We start from the raw sequence: 23,031 nt of genomic DNA, 5'->3' as shown, positions 1-23,031 counted from the left end.
CTAGACACGGAGTTTAAGAAAGAAAGTAAGACTTCTGAAACTTGTGATTTAAAACAAGCCATAAATATTTGTATGACTGTAAATCATTTCATTAAGGGTAAAAGAAAAATTTTAAGTTAAATTATTTCTAAATATAAAAATGTATCCAAATATACCCCTGTACTATCGAAAAAGGGTCAAACATACCCTTCGTTATACTTTTGGTCAAAATATACTCCTACCGATATATTTTGGGCACAAATATACCCCTCCACGCTAAAGTTGACCAAACCCAATTTTACCCACCCATTACCAGCCCCCCCCCCCCCCCCCCCCCCCCGACCAGATATCACCGGTGGAGTTCTTTCCGGTGACTGCTCCGGCGAAGATGCCGGAGCTAAAAGAGATACCTTAATTGTTTGTTCTTGGCCTTTTAAACATGATGTGTTTGACCCATTGTTGAATGAGAAGGAAAATGTACCTGGTCTTGATGGGTGCCACTGCATTTTTATAGAATTAGATTTAAAAATTAGAAGGATTGAATCTTTTTGCAAATTTCGAACGCCCTTTTGAATTTTAGCTGTGAAACTTTAGAATTTTGAAGAAATTGAAGTCATATACAAGAAAGTTGAGACTTTGACATATAAACTACCACTCAGTAAATTCAAGCTTGATTTTTGAAAATTAAATTCATTAGAAAACTTAGAAAGATTAAATCTTTTTGCAGATTTTTGAATACCCTTTTGATTTGCGTATGCATATATATAAGAATTTAGAGAGCCCCCGTAGTCTTTAATGACTCTCATTTCCAACCAACCACCTTTTAACGCCATTCTTCATTTTACTTTTTTTCACATAGTTAATCTTCAAAAGGTGTCTACTTTGGAACAGTAAAAAAATTAATTATTAATGACTAAACCATTAGTAAACGTGTCAACTGATGAAACATTTTATGGTGCTATAATTTTTTATGAAACTAAAAGTGCAGCAGCTGGGATGTCAAAATCCATTTATGTTTTTCGGAGGTGCCATTGTGAAAGATGATACGAAAGGAGGTGTGTAAAATTGAGTTTGATCAGTGAGGTGACATGCACATGATATTTAATTCACTAAAATTTTAATGTTCATGTGGTATTGAACTTCACCTTAGTCAATTTTAACGGTGAAGATATATATTTATGTTCAAAGTATAATTACAAGACTATATTTGAACTCATAATATAACGGAAGATATATTTAAACCTTTTCCGATAGCACATGTATATATTGGCCTTTCTTTTTTTGACTAAAAAGTTGGGCAGATCGATCATTAAAAACTAGCTTATTAATAAGGTACAACTAGAGGTTTCTAAAAAAATGTTTACCCTGCAAATCGAGAAAGCGACAGGAGATGCGTGCCACAAACTGGACAACGTGAAAATTGTGTTCATCAATTTTAGGAATTTCATTTTATTTTTCTATTCTTATTACATACTTGTACAAATACCCCAAATCTCAACTTTATTCTAATTTATTATCATAAGAAAGACTCTTCTCGGTGAAATCCTCTCCATATTTTTGAGTAAAAATAAAATCTTTTTCATTCATCAACAATGACCTATTCATCATCTATTTTCCTCAACAACTTTTCTTCAATTTCATCATCAACCCATCTCCACCGTCCATTCAACAATGCAAGATCCAACGGTATTAGAATCACCTCTTGCCTTAACATGGAAGTGCAAGCACAGGATATTTCCAACTCAGTAATGGAACAATCTAATAAGGTATTTGTGGGTACATATGCAAGGGCACCATTAGTTTTGTCAAGTGGCAAAGGATGTAAATTGTATGATATTGAAGGGCAAGAGTATTTGGATTTGACATCTGGTATTGCTGTAAATGCACTTGGACATGGTGATCCTGATTGGATTAAAGCTGTTACTCAACAAGCTAATATACTTACACATGTTAGCAATCTTTATTATACTCTACCTCAGGTACAAAATTTTCCTTTAAAAGTAAAACTTAGTAGCAGAATGTAAGGGCCTGTTTGGTAATCAAGGAAAATGTTTTCCTGAAAAATAAGTGCGTTTATTACTTATTTTCTAGTGTTTGGTACATAAGCAAAAAAATATTGTCCCAAGAACATTTATATGTAATCTAGGAAAATACTACGGAGGTGGGATGGTCAAGGGATGGGGGTTGTGAGCTGTTGGGGTGGGAAGTGGGATGGTCAAGGGGTGGGAACTGTTTGGTGTGGGCTGGGGTGGGGTGTGGGATGGTCAAGGGTGGGGGTGGGAAGGAGACTGGAAGTCCACTTGTGCTTGTTTTCCTATTTCCGGAAACTTGTTTTCGTAGAGAAAATATTTTGACCAATCAACATGAGAAAATTGGAAAACATTTTCGTCCGTACCAAATACACGCTAAGTTTCTTATTTTCTAGCTTCTTTGGGAGGCGGTGGCAAGAGTGGTCTTATTCAGCAGAGCTTTCCTCACATGCTTGTTCTTCTATGTCTCTAACTTGATATATCAACTTATTTACCTTCTTACCTGTAACTCTATATATGATTAATAATTGAGGCTTCATTTGCAAAAGGATCTTTGTATATATCACTAACATAGCGTTCTATTATTTCTTACAGCTGGAGCTTGCAAAACGCCTAGTTGCTAGTTCTTTTGCAGACCGTGTTTTCTTGTCAAACTCTGGAACGGAAGCAAATGAAGCTGCAATTAAATTTGCAAGGAAGTTTCAGAGATTCTCGCATCCCGATGAGAAACAACCTCCTGTGGAGTTTATTGCTTTCTCCAATTGCTTCCACGGAAGGACCATGGGTGCTGTTGCTTTGACAAGCAAAGAACATTACAGGTCACCTTTTGAACCTGTAATGCCAGGAGTTACTTTCCTGGAGTATGGCAATGTTCAAGCAGCAAAAGAACTAATTCAGAGTGGTAAAATAGCTGCTGTGTTTGTCGAACCAATCCAAGGTGAAGGTGGCATATATAGTGCAACAAAAGAATTTTTACAAGCACTGAGGACTGCCTGTGATGGCGCAGGTTCTCTTCTTGTCTTTGATGAGGTAAGAAACTTTTCAGATTACATTGCTACCACTTTAGCCCATGAATTCATCAAAACAAAACATATGAAAATGTTTGCCAGAAATTTTGCATAGTGAAATGGATAGAAAAGTTCAGCATATTGCACTTAGGGATCATTTGGTTGAGAGATAAGTTGTGCAGGGATTATACTAATATGACTATTATAGTTTTTATTACAAACATTTGTTTGGATGTTGTTGTTTGGTTGGTTGGTTGTTGTTGGTTTTAATGAGGTTGTTGATTATGTGATAGATGACCTTTATTAAGTTAAAAGTGAATCATTTAGTAAATGTTATCACTGCAAAGGTTTGTATCCTTTATTAAAGTTATCACTGCAGAGAATTTTCCTTTTTGGTGGTGGAAATACTTGTATCTAAGTTAACTAATCTCTATATGCTAGCAGAGTTGCAATGTTTTGGTATGCAAATTCATTCTTTTTAGTTGTTTGAGAATGTTATTCACTTCATTTAAATACAATGCTGTTCGTCACTTCCTAATCTAGTATTATAGCATATAAAGTAGTATCTGAATTGAAAATGTACTCAACTCTGCAGTGATAACATTGAAAATGCAAATAAAGGTTGGGTTGTATGAGTTTATTGATGGAGTTGATTAATTTAAAAAAAAAAAAAAGAATTTGAAACAGATTAATTTTAGTAGAAAGGAATCGGTTTAAAAAAAAAAATTGGGTCAAAAATTGGGCGGGTCGTAACCCAGCTCATTTTTAGCCCATTTCAGCCCAACCCATTTCAGTCCAAGTAACTTTTGGGTCAATGTTAGCCCAACCCATTTTTTACCTCAGCCCATTTTGATTGGGCTGATTTCATCCCAACCCGCCCTTTTGACACCCCTACTTGTTATTATCATTTCAATAATGAATAGTGGTTCTTAATTACTTCATGAGGAAAAAACTTACTGCTCTTGTTGTTTATGTATACTCAATCCACCATAAGCTGGTATATAGGATTGAGGTTCTCTATGAGCAATATATTGGATAAGATTGGTTTATATTTATTCTGTAGATAAGTAAATAATTGAAGAAATATGACTTCTTGGGTTGTTAACGCTCTCCTTCCTACTGTAACAGTGATCTTTTCTGGAATTAATTTGGATTGGAATGTGTTAAAGCACAACACTGCACTGAATCTTTTACTTGTATTTTCTATTATTAGGTTCAATGCGGCCTAGGAAGAACTGGTCATCTTTGGGCGCACGAAGCTTATGGCATATACCCAGATATAATGACTCTCGCAAAGCCTCTTGCAGGAGGTTTACCTATTGGAGCAGTGTTAGTAACTGAAAGAGTTGCTGCTGCCATCAATTATGGGGATCATGGTAGCACATTTGCTGGCGGTCCTCTTGTTTGCAATGCTGCAGTTGCTGTGCTGGACAAGATCTCCGAACCAGGTTTCCTTGCCAGTGTCGCAAAGAAAGGTAAAAATTTCAGGGAATTGCTTGTTAAGAAATTAGGAGGGAACTCGCACGTGAGAGAAGTACGAGGCGTGGGGCTTATTATTGGGATAGACCTTGATGTACCAGCATCTCCGCTGGTTGACGCATGTCAACAATCTGGCCTGCTTGTATTGACGGCGGGAAAAGGAAATGTTGTGAGGCTTGTACCTCCATTGACCATCACAGAGCAAGAGTTGGACCATGCAGCTGAGATCTTATTCAATTGTTTCCCTGTACTAGATAAGACCGCCAAGAACTAGAATTGAATGAAAGGTTTTCTTGCATGTTCACTTTTATGTGGAGCTTCAAAGGATCGTATGCATTGCTGATGTAGATCACATTCATGAGAAGTAAGGAAGTGTATCTGTATGTAATATTAAAGGTATCATCTTCTCATGTTTTACCAGATTGCGTCATTCTGTTGGCTGAAGATTCATTTAGGAGCAATTGGTCATCGTTAATACAGTTGATCTTAGTCCTTGCTTCACTTGTTCATTTCTTTCTTTTCAAGCTAGACATGAATGAAAAGTTTTGGAGTAAGCCATTGGGATATACCATTATTGTGCATTACCAATGGTCTTATTTGTGCTATACCTTGCATTGTGCATTAGAAACAAGTATTTTCTGTCCTGCTGTAATCTTGTGTAGTTATAAACAGAAGTTCTTGGGGTAATTAGAGGCACGTTATATATTAAGACAAGATCATGTCAAGTGCATAAATTTTCAAGTGAAAATGTTTCACTTGGATTACTCTCCTTGCCCTCCATGACAATGGAAGAGTATCCACTAGATGAGTGTTGTAGAAATGCGGATGCAGATGCTAAGATGGATGTGCTAAAATAGCGGAGTAGTGTTGTTAGGTAGAACGTGTAATTACCTATTTAGCATGTCATGAGTATCTCAAACCCAGACAATAATTACCTATTTATTGTACAAGAGGTTTTTGAACCTATTATTTTTTTATTTTATTTTAAAAAGAAAAGAAATAAAGATTGGAAGTTTACCTATATAAAAAAGAAATGCTCCAAATGACCTCCCCTAGTTTTAAGTAAGATTTCTGTTTTATGACAAACAGAGAAAACTGACTAAAATATCTTCCCATATATCACCATCTTATAGAATCAATCACTTTCCATTCACAATAATACAAGTTAGCGCAACAACACTTGCTCCACAACTCGTAGATAAGTACTTTTGACTACAGGATTTTGACTAGCTTATGAGGTTACTTCAATAAATCTACTAGAGAATTCTACACTAAAATATATTTGAAAGAACAAAAAAACTTGTTTATTTGCAGTCATGGCTCAGCCATCTGAAATTCTTTTCCTGCTTCCATTTTTCCTCCTACCCTTATTTTTTTTTCTCTTCAAAGTTTTCAAATCATCCAACAAAATCCCACAACTTCCACCAGGACCAATACCATGGCCAGTCCTAGGAAACATTTTTCATATGGGAAAAATGCCTCACATAAATCTGACAAATTATGCAAAAACTTATGGTCCCCTTATGTCCCTAAAACTTGGAACTCAATGGTTAGTTGTTGGATCATCACCTTCTGCAGCTATAGAAATCCTCAAAACCCATGATAGAATCCTGTCTGGTAGACATGTTCCAAATGCTGCTCCATCTAAAGGATCAAATCTTGACAAGACATCAATGGGCTGGACTTCTGAATGTAACAATGGATGGAGATACTTGAGGACTTTATGCAGAACTGAGCTTTTCTCGGGCAAAGTATTGGAGTCTCAAGCTTGTTTGAGGGAGAAAAAAGTGATGGAATTGGTAGAATTCTTGAGGTTAAAAGAAGGTCAAGTGGTGAATCTTGGAGAGCTAGTCTTTGCAACTGTGTTCAACATGCTGAGTAATGTTATGATGTCTAGAGATATGGTTAACTTGGAGAAAGAGAAAGAAGATGGTGGGGTGAAGAGTCTTGTAAGGGGGGTTGTGGATGTGGCCTCTGCTCCAAATATATCTGATTTTTATCCAATTTTTGGAAAATTAGATCTTCAAGGTCTGCGAAAAAAATCTAAAGATTTAGTCACAAATATTTGTTCCAAGTGGGAACCGATTCTTCAAGAAAGAAGGAACAGTATAGAAAGCGGTTCTTCTAGCCAACAAGATTTCTTGGAAACTCTCCTTGATAATGGTTTTACCAATGATCGGATCCACCAGCTATTTATGGTTTGTTCCCTCTCTTTCTCTCAGAATATGTTCTGGGAGATTCGTTTTCTGGTGTAGATCAAGTTACTCTTTAGTAGTATCTGAAAAATGAAGATGAAAGTAATCATGTTAGTCTTTGTGCATATACAGTCAAACCTCTCTATAACGTCATTTGCTCTGATATTTTTGGTTGCTCTAGCAAAATGTTGTTAAAGAGAACATATAATATGACGTAACATGAAAGATTGGTTCTACAAAAAACATGGTTGTTATAGTGAAATGCTGTTATAGAGGATGGCTGTTATAGACAGGTCTCACTGCTGTAACATGACTGATACCGATGCAGTGAACCAAATAGCACTTCTCTTTTTGAAGTTCTTATATTCAAGAAAGTTCGAGTTCTCTGTTGGAATGTAGTACATAACAAGTTTCCTTTTAACCTTGTGAAGGAGTTATTCTCTGCTGGTGCAGACACCAGTACCTCAACAATCGAGTGGGCGATGGCAGAACTGATGAAAAATGTAGAGTCAATGAAGAAAGTTCAAGACGAACTCAAGATAGAACTCGGTGAAAGTGATTACCCAAAAGAATCTCAATTGCTGCGGTTGTCCTATGTCCAAGCCTGTGTGAATGAAACACTTAGGTTGCATCCTCCAGCACCATTGCTGCTTCCACATCGTGCAATCAAAACCTGCCAAGTGATGAGTTACACAATACCTAAAGACGCTCAAATCTTTGTTAATGTGTGGGCTATCGCGAGGGATCCTTCAATATGGGAAGAACCAGAGATGTTTAGACCACAGAGGTTTCTAAGTTTCGATATGGACTTCAAAGGGAATGACTTTGAGTTCTTACCTTTTGGTGCTGGAAGGAGAATATGCCCGGGCCTGCCTATGGCTGCAATAAAGATTCCGTTAGTCCTTGCTTCACTTGTTCATTTCTTTGATTGGGAACTTCCTCATGGAAAATGTCCCGCTGAGCTAGATATGCATGAAAAGTTTGGAGTGACACTGCAAAAGAAAGAACCGCTGCTTCTGATTCCCAAGGCCAGAAAATGAACACTGGAATATACTTGAAAAATCTCTTATCTGTGCTATACCCCCCTGTGCATTAGATATATGTATTTTTCGTCTTGTTGCAATCTCGTGTGGTTATAAACATAAGATCTTGTGGAGGATTTTTCTTGCATGTTCACTTTTATGTGGAGCTTCACAGAATCGTTTGCATTGCTGATGTAGATCACTTTCATGAGAAGTAAGGAAGTGTATTTGTATGTAATATTAAAGGTATCGCCTTTTATGAAGCCCATTCTTTGCTATACCTTGCATTGTGCATCAGATACAAGTATTATTTGTCCTGCTGTAATCTCGTGTGATTATGAACGGAAGTTCTTGTGGTGATAAGAGGCTAGGTATAGTCCTATTAAGATAAAAGATCATGTGCAAGTGCATAAATTTTCAAGTGAGAACGTTTAACTTGGATATACTCTCCTTGCCCTCAATAACTCTAAGCATGTCATGAGCATCACAAAACCTAGGTAATAATTGCCTATTTATTGTACAAGAGGTTTTCGAACCTATTAAAAAAAAAATAAAAAAAAAAAAAATATTGAAAGTTCACCTATATATATTAAAAAAATGCTCCAAATGACCTCCATAGTAGTTAGTTAGATTTTTGTTTCATGACAAACAGATAGAAAATTGACTACTAAAATATCTTCCCTATATCACCCTCTTCTAGAATTACTAGATGCCGGTGGCGTGTGCTAGCACGCGCCCAACAATTTAAGTCTTCCTGTTAAATTTATAGTATTTTCTAATTATAATATTAATCTGTGTTTTTAATTTTATCTTTGATACTTCTATGCAGAGATATGATATGAAGGTTTCAATGAGATGGGATCAGTATACATAACCATAAAGATTGACTGAATTTTGTATTGAAACAGTTAGGGGTCATTTGGTTTGGTTGCTGATTAGAGTTATCTTGCGATTAATTATGCAAAGTTTAGTTATTTATGTATGAGTTATTCCATCTTCTACTCTGGATAGAATAATACATAAATTGACTCATAACTTATACTTGTTTTACTTATGTGGGATTATAAAATGGTTAGTAAACATTGTAAGGCGTGCTAAATTGTATACAAAACAACTAAACGCTATCAAACATGATATTAGTAACTCCATTCATTACCAATAATCAAACAACCCCTTAACTCTTTCAAGAGTGTGCTCACCAAAATTCTCCACTTACTTTTTTTTCCACGAAAGAGCCACAACCCACGTATATAGTAAAATACGCCATGTTTAAGAAAGGATATATAATTGAGAAAATCACGGCTTCAACAGTAAATGATTTCGCCCCTAAAGTATCAAATGGATAAAAAAAATAACGACACAGTATAATGGAGTTTGAAACTTTTAAAAGTGAGCATCGCCCCTGCGACACTATTAATCAGCCAAACCCATAAATGATATCCACAAGTGTAGAAAGTCGTATATACTTCATATCTAAACATAACAATGGAATACAATAGCCATGTAACTGAATAATAATCTCAGTTAATCAAAATTAGTTTAGTTATTTGATTTTTGTAATTGAAAATTAAGTCATTGAAAAATAATTCTACTCAAGGTTAATTTAAAACGCATCTAAGATTTTTTAGAATATAAATATTATAATCAGTAAACAAACATCATTTTCTTAAATCTTAATACGTATTAAACAACTTAATCATAAGAAAACCCCACAAAAATGCCACTTGGAATTCTACATAAATCATGTTAATATTCCTTCCCGTCCATATTATATGGTCTTTTTAGTTTGGGCAAATATTTTAAAAAAATTTACTCACCCCTAAAAAATAAGAAATATTTTTATGAAATTATTTTTAATTTAATAGTATTTATTTAATATGATTTCTAGATTATGTAAAAATACACTTATCTAAATAAAGTAAATTAAGAAAAAAATTAATACTTTTTAAATTATATAACAATTGTGTAGTCTTTATTTTAGAGTACATGTAGAAGCTACACGAGTACAAACATTACAATAGTTGTAAATCCAACGAATCCGCGACTTAAGTAGCACAAAAAATAAAAAGTTGAACCAAACTAGTATAAAAAAAAAAAAGAACATAAGTAGTATTCACGCACGAAATTCGTGCGTGAAAGGACCAAACTGCAAAAATGCAGCTTGACCCTTTCACGCACAAAATTCATGCGTTAAAGGACCAACTTGCAATAATACCATATATTCCTTTCACGCATGAAATGTAATAGGATATACTCCTTTCACGCACTAATTTCATGCGTGAAACCATTTTGCCTTTCACGCATGAATTTAGTCCGTGAATGGAGCATTATTTGACCGTTTTAAAGGATCAACTTGCAATAATACCATATACTCCTTTCACGCACTAATTTCATGCGTGAAGCAGCACAGTTTTTTTTTTGTCTTACCTTTCAAATCACATTTTTTTCCATACTTTGGGCAAAGATTAGTCATGTTTCAAAATCCCAAAATATCAATATTTTTTATAAAACTTAATATCTTTTTTTGCGTACAATAATGTCGGCTCATTACATCAAGTCCACCTAAACGTTTGGATAACCGTTTTAGGGTTCTAAGGTGCCCCGAAGTAAGTTTTGAAACTTGTCTATTTATAGGGTTTTGATTTAAGTGTTTTATTATATTTGAATGTTCAAATATAAATATTTGATTTAATAATAATTCATCCAATACGAGAGGTTTATACTAATTTAAAAATAATTCATTCCATCTAATTACAATACTAATTCAAAGTAATACAATAATAAATTACAATAATAATACAATTTTCAAGTTCTAGAGACTCTATTACTTCGAGAGGTGCTTGTACTACCACGGCTTTGTTGCCCACAGGAACGCTTGTCATGGCCATATTGCTTACAGGTAGAGCACTTGCGAGAATAAGTTCTTTCAATAACATCCATTTGATTGGGTCTACGACTTCGTGAGTTAATGCCCAATTTCCTGATGTAATCCTTGTTAGCAACCATCGAAAACGGCTCGTTTGGCCAATAAGCTTCATTACCAAGTGGGTGGAATTGACCGGAATATGCTCTAAGGTAACTGTGGACCTTGTATTCCCCCGCCACATAACTTGTTACCGTTTTTCTCATTCTCTCGAAGCACTTGACAGCATGAGAACACGGCATGTGATACGTTTGCCACTTACCACAAGTGCACGTTGCCACCCTTACCGTTGTGATAACCCGTCCTAACTTCGTAGACATGTCGAATTGGGTCATACTCGGTCATTTGGTGGTGCTCACATTTTTTTCTATAATGCTCCATAATTTTGAAGGGCTTTGGCATCCATGTCCCGCCGTCGGCTAATATCGCTCTAGCTTGCCTTGTCCTAACAACAAATCGCTCCACAACCTGCTTGAAAGTCATTCTCACCATTGCGGTGACAGGTAGTCCTCGAGCTGATTTCAGCAAGCCATTGAAAGATTCTGAGCTGTTTGTTGTGAGCATGCCCCATCTTTTTCCTCCATCAGCATGAAGCGTCCATTTTTCAACTTCGAGCTTTATCAACCAAATATATGCGGGTTCACTCACTGCCCTGATCAGATCCATTTTTGCAGCCCATTTTCGTTGTTGATGCTCCATCGCAGCCCCCCACATCAATTTGTTTAGAGTGCCATTGTGAAACGTTGATTGCAAATTTGCCTTCAAGTGCCTTAAACAATAGCGATGGTAAACAAAGGGAGGCTGCCACCCTGGTAAATTAGCCATATTGTGCAATATGCCTTTATGACGATCAGACAACACGCATATGCCGGTACGATCCTTAATAACATGAGTTTTCAAATGGGTCAAAAAGATCCCCCATGTGTCGTTGCTCTCGTTAGCGGCAATTGCGAAAGCAAGAGGAAATATTGACCCATTGGCATCCATTCCTATTGCAATTAGGAGCTTGATGTCGTAGGCACCATATACATGCGTACCATCTATGGATATCACTGGTCGGCAGTGAGCAAAACCATCAATGCATGGTTTGAATGACCAAAATACGAAGTTGAAGATTTTACCCTCTATAAGCCGCCACTCTACAACAGTACCATTATTAAAATGTTGTAGAGCTGCCATATACCTTGGCAGCGATTGAAAAGAAGTATGCCAATTTCCAAAGACCATCTCAAAAGCGCCTCTACGCCCGAGAAATCCCTTTCTGTTGCTTATAGTTTTTCTATATATGGTTTGAACGTTTCGAATACAATCTTTGATAGGGATCCTGCACAAGTTTAAACAAACAACATTTAGTAATTGATCTTTTAATCGATATAAGACATATGATGTACTAGGTAGGATAAGTTACCTTGGCGTTTCGGCAATGTCCTTAAGTAATACTTGAGCAATCATGTTTGTATCTAAATTATAATGATCTGCTCAATTTTCTTCCATATCACAAGTGTGTCTTTCGCGGAATTTTGTGATAGCCCACATACCATCAGGCTTAACAATTCCCCGAAGCAACCACTCACAGCCTTGATACCGTCGTTTACAAACTAGTCTCCATATCTTTGAGGTTGAAAGATCAACCTTAAACTCCCTCATGTCCTTAAAACAATAAATTTTGACAGCCCGTTGCAACGCCTTTTTGGATGCGAACAACATTCCCTTTGCAAGGTAGCATCGATCTTTGTTGAGATCCTTTGGTTCAATCCAGATTTTTTGGCGACTATCATCATCTTCTCTTGTGAAGACAAATGCATCATCACTGTTGACACCCAATTTTGTCCCTCCTTTATTTAATTCTATTCATTCAGACGTCTAAATTTATTGACGAGCTAGATACTTTATTTTCAATGCTATTTATATTCGCTACTTTTATTTTTTAACATTACAAGTTTTAATTTATCACAAATTTTAAATGTTCATCGTCATTTCACTTTCGGGTTTAGAATCGTTAAATTAATTACAAGACAACATTTTGTAAATCCTTACTTTCTATATACTGTTGACACCTAATTTTGTCCCGCATCTCCTCCGAAATACCTATTTATACTTCTGGTATTTCGAGAAATTAAAAAATATGCATTTAAGTTTTACTATAATTATTAGTCTTTTATTCTTCTGCAGTTTATTATTATCATTATTATTATTATTGTTATTATTATTATTATTCTTAAATTATCATTTATTACTAATTGTCATTTATTATTATCATTCTTGTTATTTCCATTATTATTATTATTATTATTATTATTATTATTATTATTATCATTATTATTATTATTATTATTATTATTATTATTATTATTATTAATTACTAGTCATTATTATCAGCGTTATTATCATCGTTATTTTATTATTAATTATTATCATTGTTTTATCATTAATTGTTATTTATTATTATTATTATCATCATCATTTGTTATTTTTATTTTTATTATCATTATTATTTTTACCAGTATTATTGTTATTAATTTATTATCATTTTGTTATTATCAATAATTGTTATTTATTATTATTATTGTTAATTATTATCATCTTTATTATTATTATTAATTATTCTTATTGTGATTTTGTTATTAATTATCCATATTTGTTAGCTACTATTATTATTATATCTATTATTATTTTTTATCACCATTATCATCAGCATTATCATTATTACCATTATCATTATTGTTATCATTATTAGCAGTATTACTACCGCTATTTATTCACTACTATTATTTAGTATTATTGAAACTTGCATTTCTCGACGTTTCTACCAACTTCCGCACACACATCGCATTTATTTAGCACATTTAAATGATAGCGTTTGTTATTAAATATTATTGCACGGTCATTTGCAACATCATATAATTTTTTACCCGGGTCTTTTTATAATTACATATTTCTGTATTAGGTGATATTCTGGCACCCTTAGTACTTCGTTAATCAAAATGTGTCTCTTATTCAAATTTAGAAGCCAAACTATTTCTTGCACTCAGTCCGTATTTTGACTTACTGGACCCCAAATCAAAGTCCGATTAATTCCTAATATTTTTGGACTAGACCATATTTTTATCTCAATTTTTACATCAGTCCATGTTTAATTTACTGGTCCATTCTTTTAAATACCCAGTCTAAAATTTGACCCGGTCCACAAATGGACCGGGTCCAATTCATTTTCAGCAAAGTAAGGGAAACCCTTTTAGGGAAAAGGGTTTCCCCTTCATTTCCGCCTCTTTCTTTTTCCCTCCTTCTTTCCGCCTCCCACTCTCCTTTCCCATCTCACTCCGCTCCCTTCCACTCGCCGCCTCACGCCGCTCCCACTCACCCCCTTTCCCTCCTTCTTCTCCGCTCCCCACTCACCCCTGTCCCCCACTTGTCTCTCTCTCCCACTCCTCCTTCTTTTTTTCAGTACAAAAACAAACGAAAACAAAACCTATAAAAAGGGTAAAGAACAACGAGGGGGAACGGAAAACAACGGCAACAAAGGAGGAGAACAACGAGGGGGAAGAAAGAAGAAAGGAAATCAAAAAAAAAAAAAAAAAAAAAAAAAAAAAGAGAAAAAGAAAAAAAAATATAAGAATCACGACCCTGCAGGCTGTCAAGATAAGGGATATTGTTAGAATGCCACTGAATTGGGCTTTCAGAAGTTGGGTTTTCAGCCATCGGTGGTGGTACGTGGTGGTGCATTGGTTCTTGTTGGTTTTGGCTTTGAGGAATATTGTTGGTCATACCAACTTGAACATCATCATCATCATCTTCATCATCGGTTACCTCTGCATTATTAGCTAGTTCATCGTCATCACTTGATGATGACTCATAATAATTAGGAAAATCTTCATTATCAAGTGCATTCATCCTCCTACACGAAAAGTAACATATTTTAAATACCAACTTCATACATATATATAGATAAATTAATATCAAGGTGATGAACTTACTGTCGTTCATAAGCACTGTCATGGTGTGGAGAATGATCAACTCCACCGAACTGAGAGGATTGACCAACATCCATATTTGGTACCACTGGTGAGTTTTGAGAATAGTTCCTATAAAGATTTGAAAAACTGGTTATTACCAATTTATACAACAAACACATGCTACTACACATAATAATAATATAAAAAACTCATATTTACCAATTTTCGTTGTAAGCTTGATTAAATTGCTGGCTTAGATTTTTCAGCGGCACTTGGCCACTCAAAATGTCTCCATAGGAATTAAAGTCCCCATATGTGTTACCATGAATAGGCTGGACTTGAGGGATTTCTTCCCGAGGTATCTTTTCAACATACATCTCAAGAACATTAATGAATACTAAATCACGATATTCTTCCGGCGATCCCAAATAATCACTCAAAGATTCATCATCGTTGATATTGTGCATGCCATAACGCACTACACCGTTTGATATTGTTTGTGGATATCTGCCAGTTATTGAGATTCCAAACTCAGTGGGTGTAGTTTTCATTCTTTCGTGCATGTACATGACTAGTGTTTCATAATCTAAATTTGTTGGAAATTTAACATGGGCTTTTGGTTTGGTACTATAACGAATGGAGTAATTGTCCTCGACGATATCTCCATCCCAAAATAGTGAAACCTTAACACGTGAAGCATTTTGAGACATTTTTTCAATGAAGTTTGATTTTTTTTTATGACTTGTAAGACTTACACTTATGCAATTTATGAGTTTTTCACTCGTCAAGCCTTCAAGTTAAATAGATTCCTGAAATCGTCATGCGTGGTGTGTTGTCAAATCAATACTTATAGTGCGCATTAAAATGGTGCGCAATACAAAACGGTCAAATATTGCAGCAACGTATTGTCAAATCAAGCCTTTATGTGTCATAGATTCCTGAAATGTTGTCAAATCAATACTTATAGTGCGCATTAAAATGGTGCGCAATACAAAACGGTCAAATATCAAATCAATACTTATAGTGCGCATTAAAATGGTGCGCAATACAAAACGGTCAAATATTGCAGCAACGTATTGTCAAATCAAGCCTTTATGTGTCATAGATTCCTGAAATGTTATGGGTAACGTGGTGCACTTTCACGCACAAAATCTGTGCGTGAAAGGGTAAAATATATTTTTCCACTTTCACGCACAGATTTTAGGGTTTATGGTGCACTTTCACGCACAAAATCTGTGCGTGAAAGGGGAAAATATGCTTAAATTAGGCACGCACAAAATCTGTACGTGAAAGGGTTAAATGTATTTTTCCACTTTCACGCACAGATTTTAGGGTTTATGGTGCACTTTCACGCACAAAATCTGTGCGTGAAAGGGTAAAATACATTTTCCACTTTCACGCACAAAATTTGTGCGTGAAACGGCATAACGTCATTTCACGCAAAAATTTTAGGGTTTATGTGGTAGTTGCTGCACTTTCAATTTACGATATGAAACAATAATAAAGACTAAATATGCAAAAAAAAAATATGTTATTTACGATAAATTTTACAACACTAATGTATATACACTATCGAGGATGGGTCCCACATGTAGTATGCCGGAGACTATCCCTAGGCCTAAGGCTCATACCATCCCCACCGCCCTCGTCATCGTCTCCATCGCCTTTTTTCCTCTTAATAACAGGGCGCTCCAAGTCATGATCATCATCTCTTTGCCTGGCACGTGCTCCCTTGACTAGAACGTGCTTCTTCTTGGGATCTGGTCCCGCTGGCACACTCAGAACCTCAGGATGAGTTAGGTCTGGTATCTCGAACTCTACCTCGTCGGGAGTCGCCACCTCAGGCGCCGAAGGATGAACCTGAAAAGTATATAATAATTAGTACCATTTATTATTTATATTGAATACATTAACGTTATTTATTTAATAGAACCTGTGTGTCAACGGGCGCCTGAGTAAGCTCCTGAGATAGGTGTGGTGGTGAATATGAGGTAGTCTCCTGGATGGGTCGCTCTTGTGGACCCACAGGCGTAGAACAATGAACCTGAAATAATATATAAATAATTTGGATTTGATGTATTCTAAAACGGAACTGAAATAAAAAATAATTAATAAATTATTTCCACTTTATTGTAAAAGTCAAACCTGTGTGTCGACGGCCTCTATAGATGCCTGGTGAGAGGGATCCTGAGCGGCCGCTGGAGCAGGAGATGCAGATGGTGCCACATCAAACACGAAGTCCTCGAACATGGAGTCGTCGAACTGCAAATGTAGGCCACCCTGTAGATCACGAACAGGCCGCTCACCCTGTGGATCACGAACTGGTGGATCTGAAAGTGAAGGCCAGGGCACATAACCTGAAAAAAGGTCTGGTGTATACAGAGGTGTCTGTGAAGTCGACGGCCGGGAATGAGAAGTCGATGGGATATCTGTCGACGGAGCGTCATCACCTCTGCCAGCCCTAGCACCTCTGCGACGGCCACCAGCTCCTCGGCGACCACGGCTACCTGCTGCCCCAGGTGGGGCACGGGGAACACGCTCATGGAGACGCTCAAAGTCATGTGCCTGTCTCATACCAGTCTCGGCAAGCTCAATCATCCGTGCTGCGTACTCCGCCGTCTCGGGGGACTCCGTACGGGCAGTTGTCACACCCCCATTTTAACCGGGTTGATTTAGGGAGTATGACGTATTGGTGATTCCTGTTTATTTTATTTAAGGAGTCGCCACCTAATTAATTTAACGGTGAATTAGGACACCTAAATGTTAACTAAGGTAAAGTTAAAACTAAACCTCCATTAATAGTCTGCTTAACCAGTGTGATTCTAGGTAAGGGCTCTATATTATCCTAAAGGGAAGGGGTTAGGCATCCTTTAGAATCCGTTAACTTACGGTTATCCGACCAAACTTAGGTTAATTAATTAAATACAGTGTTTGAATTTTGAGAAAATAACTTGTAAAATATAGTAGTGTCATTTGAACTGACTGGTAGGAAAACATAATAATTTGCATAAAAGGAATGCTTTTAAAATGAAACTTATAAATACTGTTAAAACTTTTAAAATGTTTCAAATGCTATTTATAATAGGACTTGTAGAAAAAGGCTTCGAATAATGACGCTACTTAAAACGAGACTAACGATTTGTATAAAAGGATGTTCTAAAATGCTATAAAATTATGAATGTTGCTAATGATTTAAATGGAAGTGGAATAATGCTATTCAAAATTAGTTTTACGAAATATGATAATTTGCATATAAATGGGAAAAATACGAGTTAAGTGCAATGTTTTAATAAATATTTGAAACAAAACTAAACGATGAAGTATTAATTAACTTTGCGTTTTCAGAAGTACAAAATATTCTTTAATTCCTATTTGCATGTTAGTGATATTTCAAAATTTCCCAATAAAATATGAATTCTTTGACTCAAGATATGAAATTAGGTTGTTTATAAATCAGTTATTTTAAATAAGGTAAATATTAGATGCTTATAAATAATTTTTGACATAAAAGAAAAGAATGGATTTATGAGATTGATCGTTAGTCTTTACCTAACTACCTCTTTGCTAAACGATCCCTACTAATTTCCGATAATTCACCAAAGAGCTAAGGGAGAGAACGAAATAAGAAACAGGTGTTAGTCAAATAATATACAAATTAAGGCATAAAATAGCAGAGGTATAAAATCAAATGGGCAGCCCATTTGGGGCTATTGGGCTTCGGCCCAGCAGCTCTTATTTTTGCTGGGCCGCTGCTGCTATTACTAGGCCACTGCTGGGCTTCGGCCCAGTAGTCTCCTTTTTCTGGACTGCTGTTGGTCTGACACGGGAGGGGATTTCGTTGGGCTTTAGCCCAACATCGAATGCGGAAGTGGACAAGTCTCTCGGACTCGTATGCGATGATCATGCAACAAATGAAAAGGAAAAGGATTAGTATACGATCAACAAGACTTAAATAAGCAAAAGTACGAATCCAAAGCAAACTCCAGAGACACTAGTATATATATATATATATATATATACTATGTATATTTGATGTATACTAACACTTGGACGAGGCAATTGTCTCATTCATCCCTAAAGAGAGCTGAATAATCAGAACGGTAGGGACTGACAAGGAGATGTTGTTCATCAAACATGAGTATAGGCAACATTAAACGAACATAAGCAAAACCAGTAGTGTAAACTTCATTGCAACTTAAACATGTTTTAAAAAAAAATCAGATATGTCATGTGGTTCAAACAAAATGAGCACACCAATCTACACATATTTAACAACTTGCGGATTAAGCATGATCTGATGAACAGTCGCAGAATCTAAGAGAAACAACACATTCTTAAGTGGACAGTTGGAGATGCATAGATGAATATTACTATTTTTTATATATCAGGCAGAACCAAATCTGGACAGAACTAGTAGTACTCCTCAAGTTATGCTTTAATCAAATCATCTTCATTTTCAGCGAGAAATGACGCTAAAGCACACTGGTCCAAACAATGCCTATTAAACTGAGATTCACTAAGCTGCTGATTCCTAACAAACCAGGCTTATAGCCATCCCACAACATTAATAACAGATACTGATGTAATTATATCACACGAATAACATTCAATTAAAAGAAATCTAAGACTATCCTACACCTTAAATAAGGAAATTGAGCTAACTGACAGTCATACTAGTAGTGCATCAAGTTCATTGTTTAAGCTAGAATGGAATCAACAATATGTGGTCATACACCTAATGCAACAATAAGTAAGCCAGATCTACAAAATCCTTCAAAATAAGGTGGCAGTTCAAAGAGAAGGCGATACTGATTTCAAACAAGAAAACATACATGGGATGCAGACATAACTAGCATAATGGTCAAACCATGTAGATACTTTATCTATAGCAAGAAGTCATGCTTATCAAATAGTCTTATATTTAGGCTGAAACAGGAGAGGGGCTTGACAAATTACAGTATAGATGGTTAAATGCATAGTGAGGGTGGTTTCAGATGAGGGGTCACACAGGATAAACAAATATGCACAAGCAGGCAAACTGAGATGCAAGAAAAGAAGGCAGAGGAGACACATAATCACACATAGGAGGACATAACAAGGTAAGAAGGAGTGGATGCAAAGAAACACAAGTAGGCCGTGAACTATAAGGAAGCATACACAGAGATGAAAGGGGATGCTTATGATGAGAGGCAGGATAGCAAGGGAAAAAGATATGTCAACCTCAACATACAGGGGATCAATCAGAACAGTATAGGCACAATGCAAAGGGTGATACGACCTACAAATGCATGGCTGAGACACAATATATGATACTGGATCCTAGAGTCTAGCCAAGGATTAATCTGGATATTGATAATAGCAATGCAGGTTCTTTCCAAGAAACAGCTACAAACTAGAAATTTAAACAAACCATATTGAAACCAAAGTTACACCTTTAAAATTGTTCTCAGTTTGAGTCAGCAGTAGCTTCAAAACCATTTTGAAGTTACATCATATGCTAATATCTAGACTGTATACAGATTACAACAGCAACCAAACTAAGAATGGCGAAAGAAATAGGCTAATGTTTAACTTGAACTAGTATACAAAACTTAATCTTATGAAGAACAAATAAGTAGTGTGAGCCCAGCAAAACACATGATTAATCCAAATCGATATCTAACATAGAACGGAATAACTACAGAACTAGACACGTGATCAAACTAATCTCAAACATGCGTAATTCAACTAAACCAAACACAAACAAGAATTAAATCATAACTGGTCAAACGAATCACGCAAGCAGCTTAAGCACTCAAACATTTATTAAAAAATAACTAATGGAAGAGGTATTACCTTCTTCGGGTGCAGCGAAGTGAGGCTCGAGCTTCCGATATACCTCGAAACACTTCAAAATTCGAACTCGCGTGTATTCAGATTCAAACGAACACCCAAAGTAAAACAGAACAAGATTTAATATTTTGTGATGATATCGAGAAAATTGAAAACCGATGTTTTAAAAAAAAAAAGAACTGGAAACCATCAAAGATTTGTATTTTAAAGGTGAATCTGGCGAATCAAAGACTTTGATTCTTGGGAGCGTTTCTTACTGATCCGAAAAATCCCCCCTTTTATCGATGAATCAACCCCATTTTATAGGGTTTTGGGTTCAAGACAAAAATGGCGAAAGGAACAGAGGGAGAAGTAACGTGGTGATGTCAGAGCACGTGGGGGTATGGGTGTGGTGGAGATGATGGTCACGTGGTGTCAGAGGTATGGGTGCGGGATGGGGGTCACGTGGTGAGGATGGAGTGGAACAGAGGGATGGCAGAAGAGCGACACGATGAAGTGGAATGGCAGTGAGGAGTGGAGATGTCGGGCGTGAGTGGAGATGATGGATATGGGTGTGATGATGTCGGAAAAGTAGTGGGGGTAACGTGGGAACAAAAGAGGATGGGGTGGCAGCTAGGGTTTAGGGGTAAAGGGGAGGAAGAGGAGTGGGGCGATGGAGTGTTTGGCTGGATGAGGAGGCGGCGATGGGGAGGTGGAGAGGCGGAGAAGGAGAGAGGGAAAGGAGAGGAGGTGAGAAGGGAGCGGCGGAAGAAAGTGGGGAAAATGAAGGGGAACCCTAAAAGGGTTCCCTTATTCGAATGACAAAATGGATCGGACCCGGTCCACGAGTGGACCGGGTCAATTTTAGACTGGGTATTAAAACAATAGGCTAATAAATTAAGACACGAATTATTCTAAAAATTGAGATAAGAGATATGGACTAGTCCAAAAAAATATTAGGAGTCAATCGGGATTTGATTTGGAGCCCGGTAAGTCAAAATACGGACCGAGTGCAAGAAATAATTTGGTTTCTAAATTTGAATAAGAGACCTATTTAAATAACTTGTGTTAAAATATTGATCGACATAAAATATGCAAACATTAATGTTCAGATAAAAAATGGCGTAATAGCCGTGCAATAATATTCCGAAAATCCACAGTAAGATAAATATTATTATTTAATTATGCAAAGATAAAATGCGATGTGTGTGCGTAAGCTGGTAAAATACTGAAATGATAAAAAATTGTGAATAATAATAATAATAATAATAATAATAATAATAATAAAATACGATAAATAATAATAATTGATAGAATGATACAATGGCGGTATTGATAAGAGGCTAATAATTATAGTAAACATAATATATATTTTTTATTTTTTTCAAAATATTAGAAGCTTAAAATAGGTATTTTGGCAGAGAGACGGGACAAAATTGGGTGTCAACAGCAGTGCTCTCATAGCGCATCGTCTGAACGGTCCGTACCTGCATATGTTTGTCAATATTAACAATTGAATAAATTTGTAAAGTAGTACATAAGACGATGGTTTAAGTTTAAGACTAATAAAACTTACCAGCGCCTCGTACGCTCCTGCGAGAGCTACATATCCCAGGCCATCTGGACGACGCCTATAGGGGTTGCCAATAATGATGCGAGTGATCCGCATGTACCACTCCATGTACACATGGATGGGAGTGTCATGTCCGACCACCGCTAGGCTCGCCATCCTCACATCCCAACTCTGGACCTGCTGCTGCATATGGAGTCGCCATGCATCATCGACGCCCGCACGCTCGTCCCTCGCATAGTGGTCATGCTCCCAAACCGTACCACGGGTATATTCTGTACATACCCAAACTGCCGTAACACGCGGTCGGGCGCGTGATACTCAACGATATCCATATGTATCAATGGACACCGCGACATCCACATGTGCTGACCAGCCCTACAAAACGCCGGCAGCTCATCCAAAATATGATCATACGGCGTCCATATAAAAGCCTGTAAAAAGAATTGAACTAGTTAACAACAAAAGACTAAAATAGTAGTTATGTGGTCTAGCGTGTGAATCCAAAATATGAACATACCGTCTGCGCCGTCATGCGGTCTAGCTGATCCCTAAACGGGAGAAGGCTGTGGTGCGTCTCCACACGTCGGCGTACGCCTCGCGACCATCTCCGCGCGTATGGCATCGGGACAGTAAGATAGTCAGCGGGAGGGTCAGCTGGTATGGGCTGAAAAGGTCTCAACCTAGTCCACACCCATATCTAATATAGTCAATTAAAAAAAAAATTATCAGTCGTCGTTTTAAATAAATATATTTTGTGTATAATTACACACACTTAAATATATTACCTGAAGAAGCGAGCAAAATGCAGGGACCTCTACCCTCGTGCCCATAGAACATCGGCATAATCCTCGATACATGTAGCCCAGCACAGCAGCGCCCCAACTATAGCATCCTATCTCGGCGAGATCGTCGATATACCGAAGATACCTCAAGCTCATATGCGAACCCGAAGTGTTCGGGAATAAGATGGCCCCGAATATGATGAGTAGGTATAGACGCGCACGTCGATCAACATCAGCCTGAGGCGTGTCCTCTCCAATCGGATGTTGCATGTCTGTG

General features: G+C 36.7%; 2 protein-coding genes across 2 annotated transcripts; both read left to right on the top strand.

Moving 5' to 3' along the window:
- Positions 1–1,334: 1,334 nt before the first annotated feature.
- LOC132634967 (acetylornithine aminotransferase, mitochondrial-like) lies at positions 1,335–4,996 on the top strand. The gene is made up of 3 exons (XM_060351162.1): positions 1,335–1,958; positions 2,604–3,038; positions 4,230–4,996. Exons 1-3 carry the CDS (start codon positions 1,572–1,574, stop codon positions 4,767–4,769), a joined length of 1,362 nt encoding a protein of 453 aa, XP_060207145.1. The 5' UTR covers positions 1,335–1,571; the 3' UTR covers positions 4,770–4,996.
- Positions 4,997–5,207: 211 nt separating this feature from the next.
- Positions 5,208–7,990, top strand: LOC132634966 (probable (S)-N-methylcoclaurine 3'-hydroxylase isozyme 2). The gene is made up of 2 exons (XM_060351161.1): positions 5,208–6,693; positions 7,122–7,990. The coding sequence occupies exons 1-2, from the start codon at positions 5,812–5,814 to the stop codon at positions 7,728–7,730; spliced, it is 1,491 nt and encodes a 496-aa protein (XP_060207144.1). The 5' UTR covers positions 5,208–5,811; the 3' UTR covers positions 7,731–7,990.
- The last annotated feature ends 15,041 nt before the right edge of the window (positions 7,991–23,031 follow it).

Source organism: Lycium barbarum, chromosome 4 (assembly GCF_019175385.1).
Source record: "Lycium barbarum isolate Lr01 chromosome 4, ASM1917538v2, whole genome shotgun sequence".
Lineage (NCBI taxonomy): Eukaryota > Viridiplantae > Streptophyta > Magnoliopsida > Solanales > Solanaceae > Lycium > Lycium barbarum.
This window is presented reverse-complemented; position numbering and strand designations above follow the sequence as displayed.

Excerpts from the sequence above, each read along its gene's own strand:
- LOC132634967 (XM_060351162.1), top strand. The coding sequence starts at position 1,572 with ATGACCTATTCATCATCTATTTTCCTCAACAACTTTTCTTCAATTTCA. Across the intron at positions 1,959-2,603 it reads TTTATTATACTCTACCTCAG|CTGGAGCTTGCAAAACGCCT; the intron begins GTACAAAATTTT and ends TATTTCTTACAG. Across the intron at positions 3,039-4,229 it reads CTCTTCTTGTCTTTGATGAG|GTTCAATGCGGCCTAGGAAG; the intron begins GTAAGAAACTTT and ends TTCTATTATTAG.
- LOC132634966 (XM_060351161.1), top strand. The coding sequence starts at position 5,812 with ATGGCTCAGCCATCTGAAATTCTTTTCCTGCTTCCATTTTTCCTCCTA. Across the intron at positions 6,694-7,121 it reads GGATCCACCAGCTATTTATG|GAGTTATTCTCTGCTGGTGC; the intron begins GTTTGTTCCCTC and ends AACCTTGTGAAG.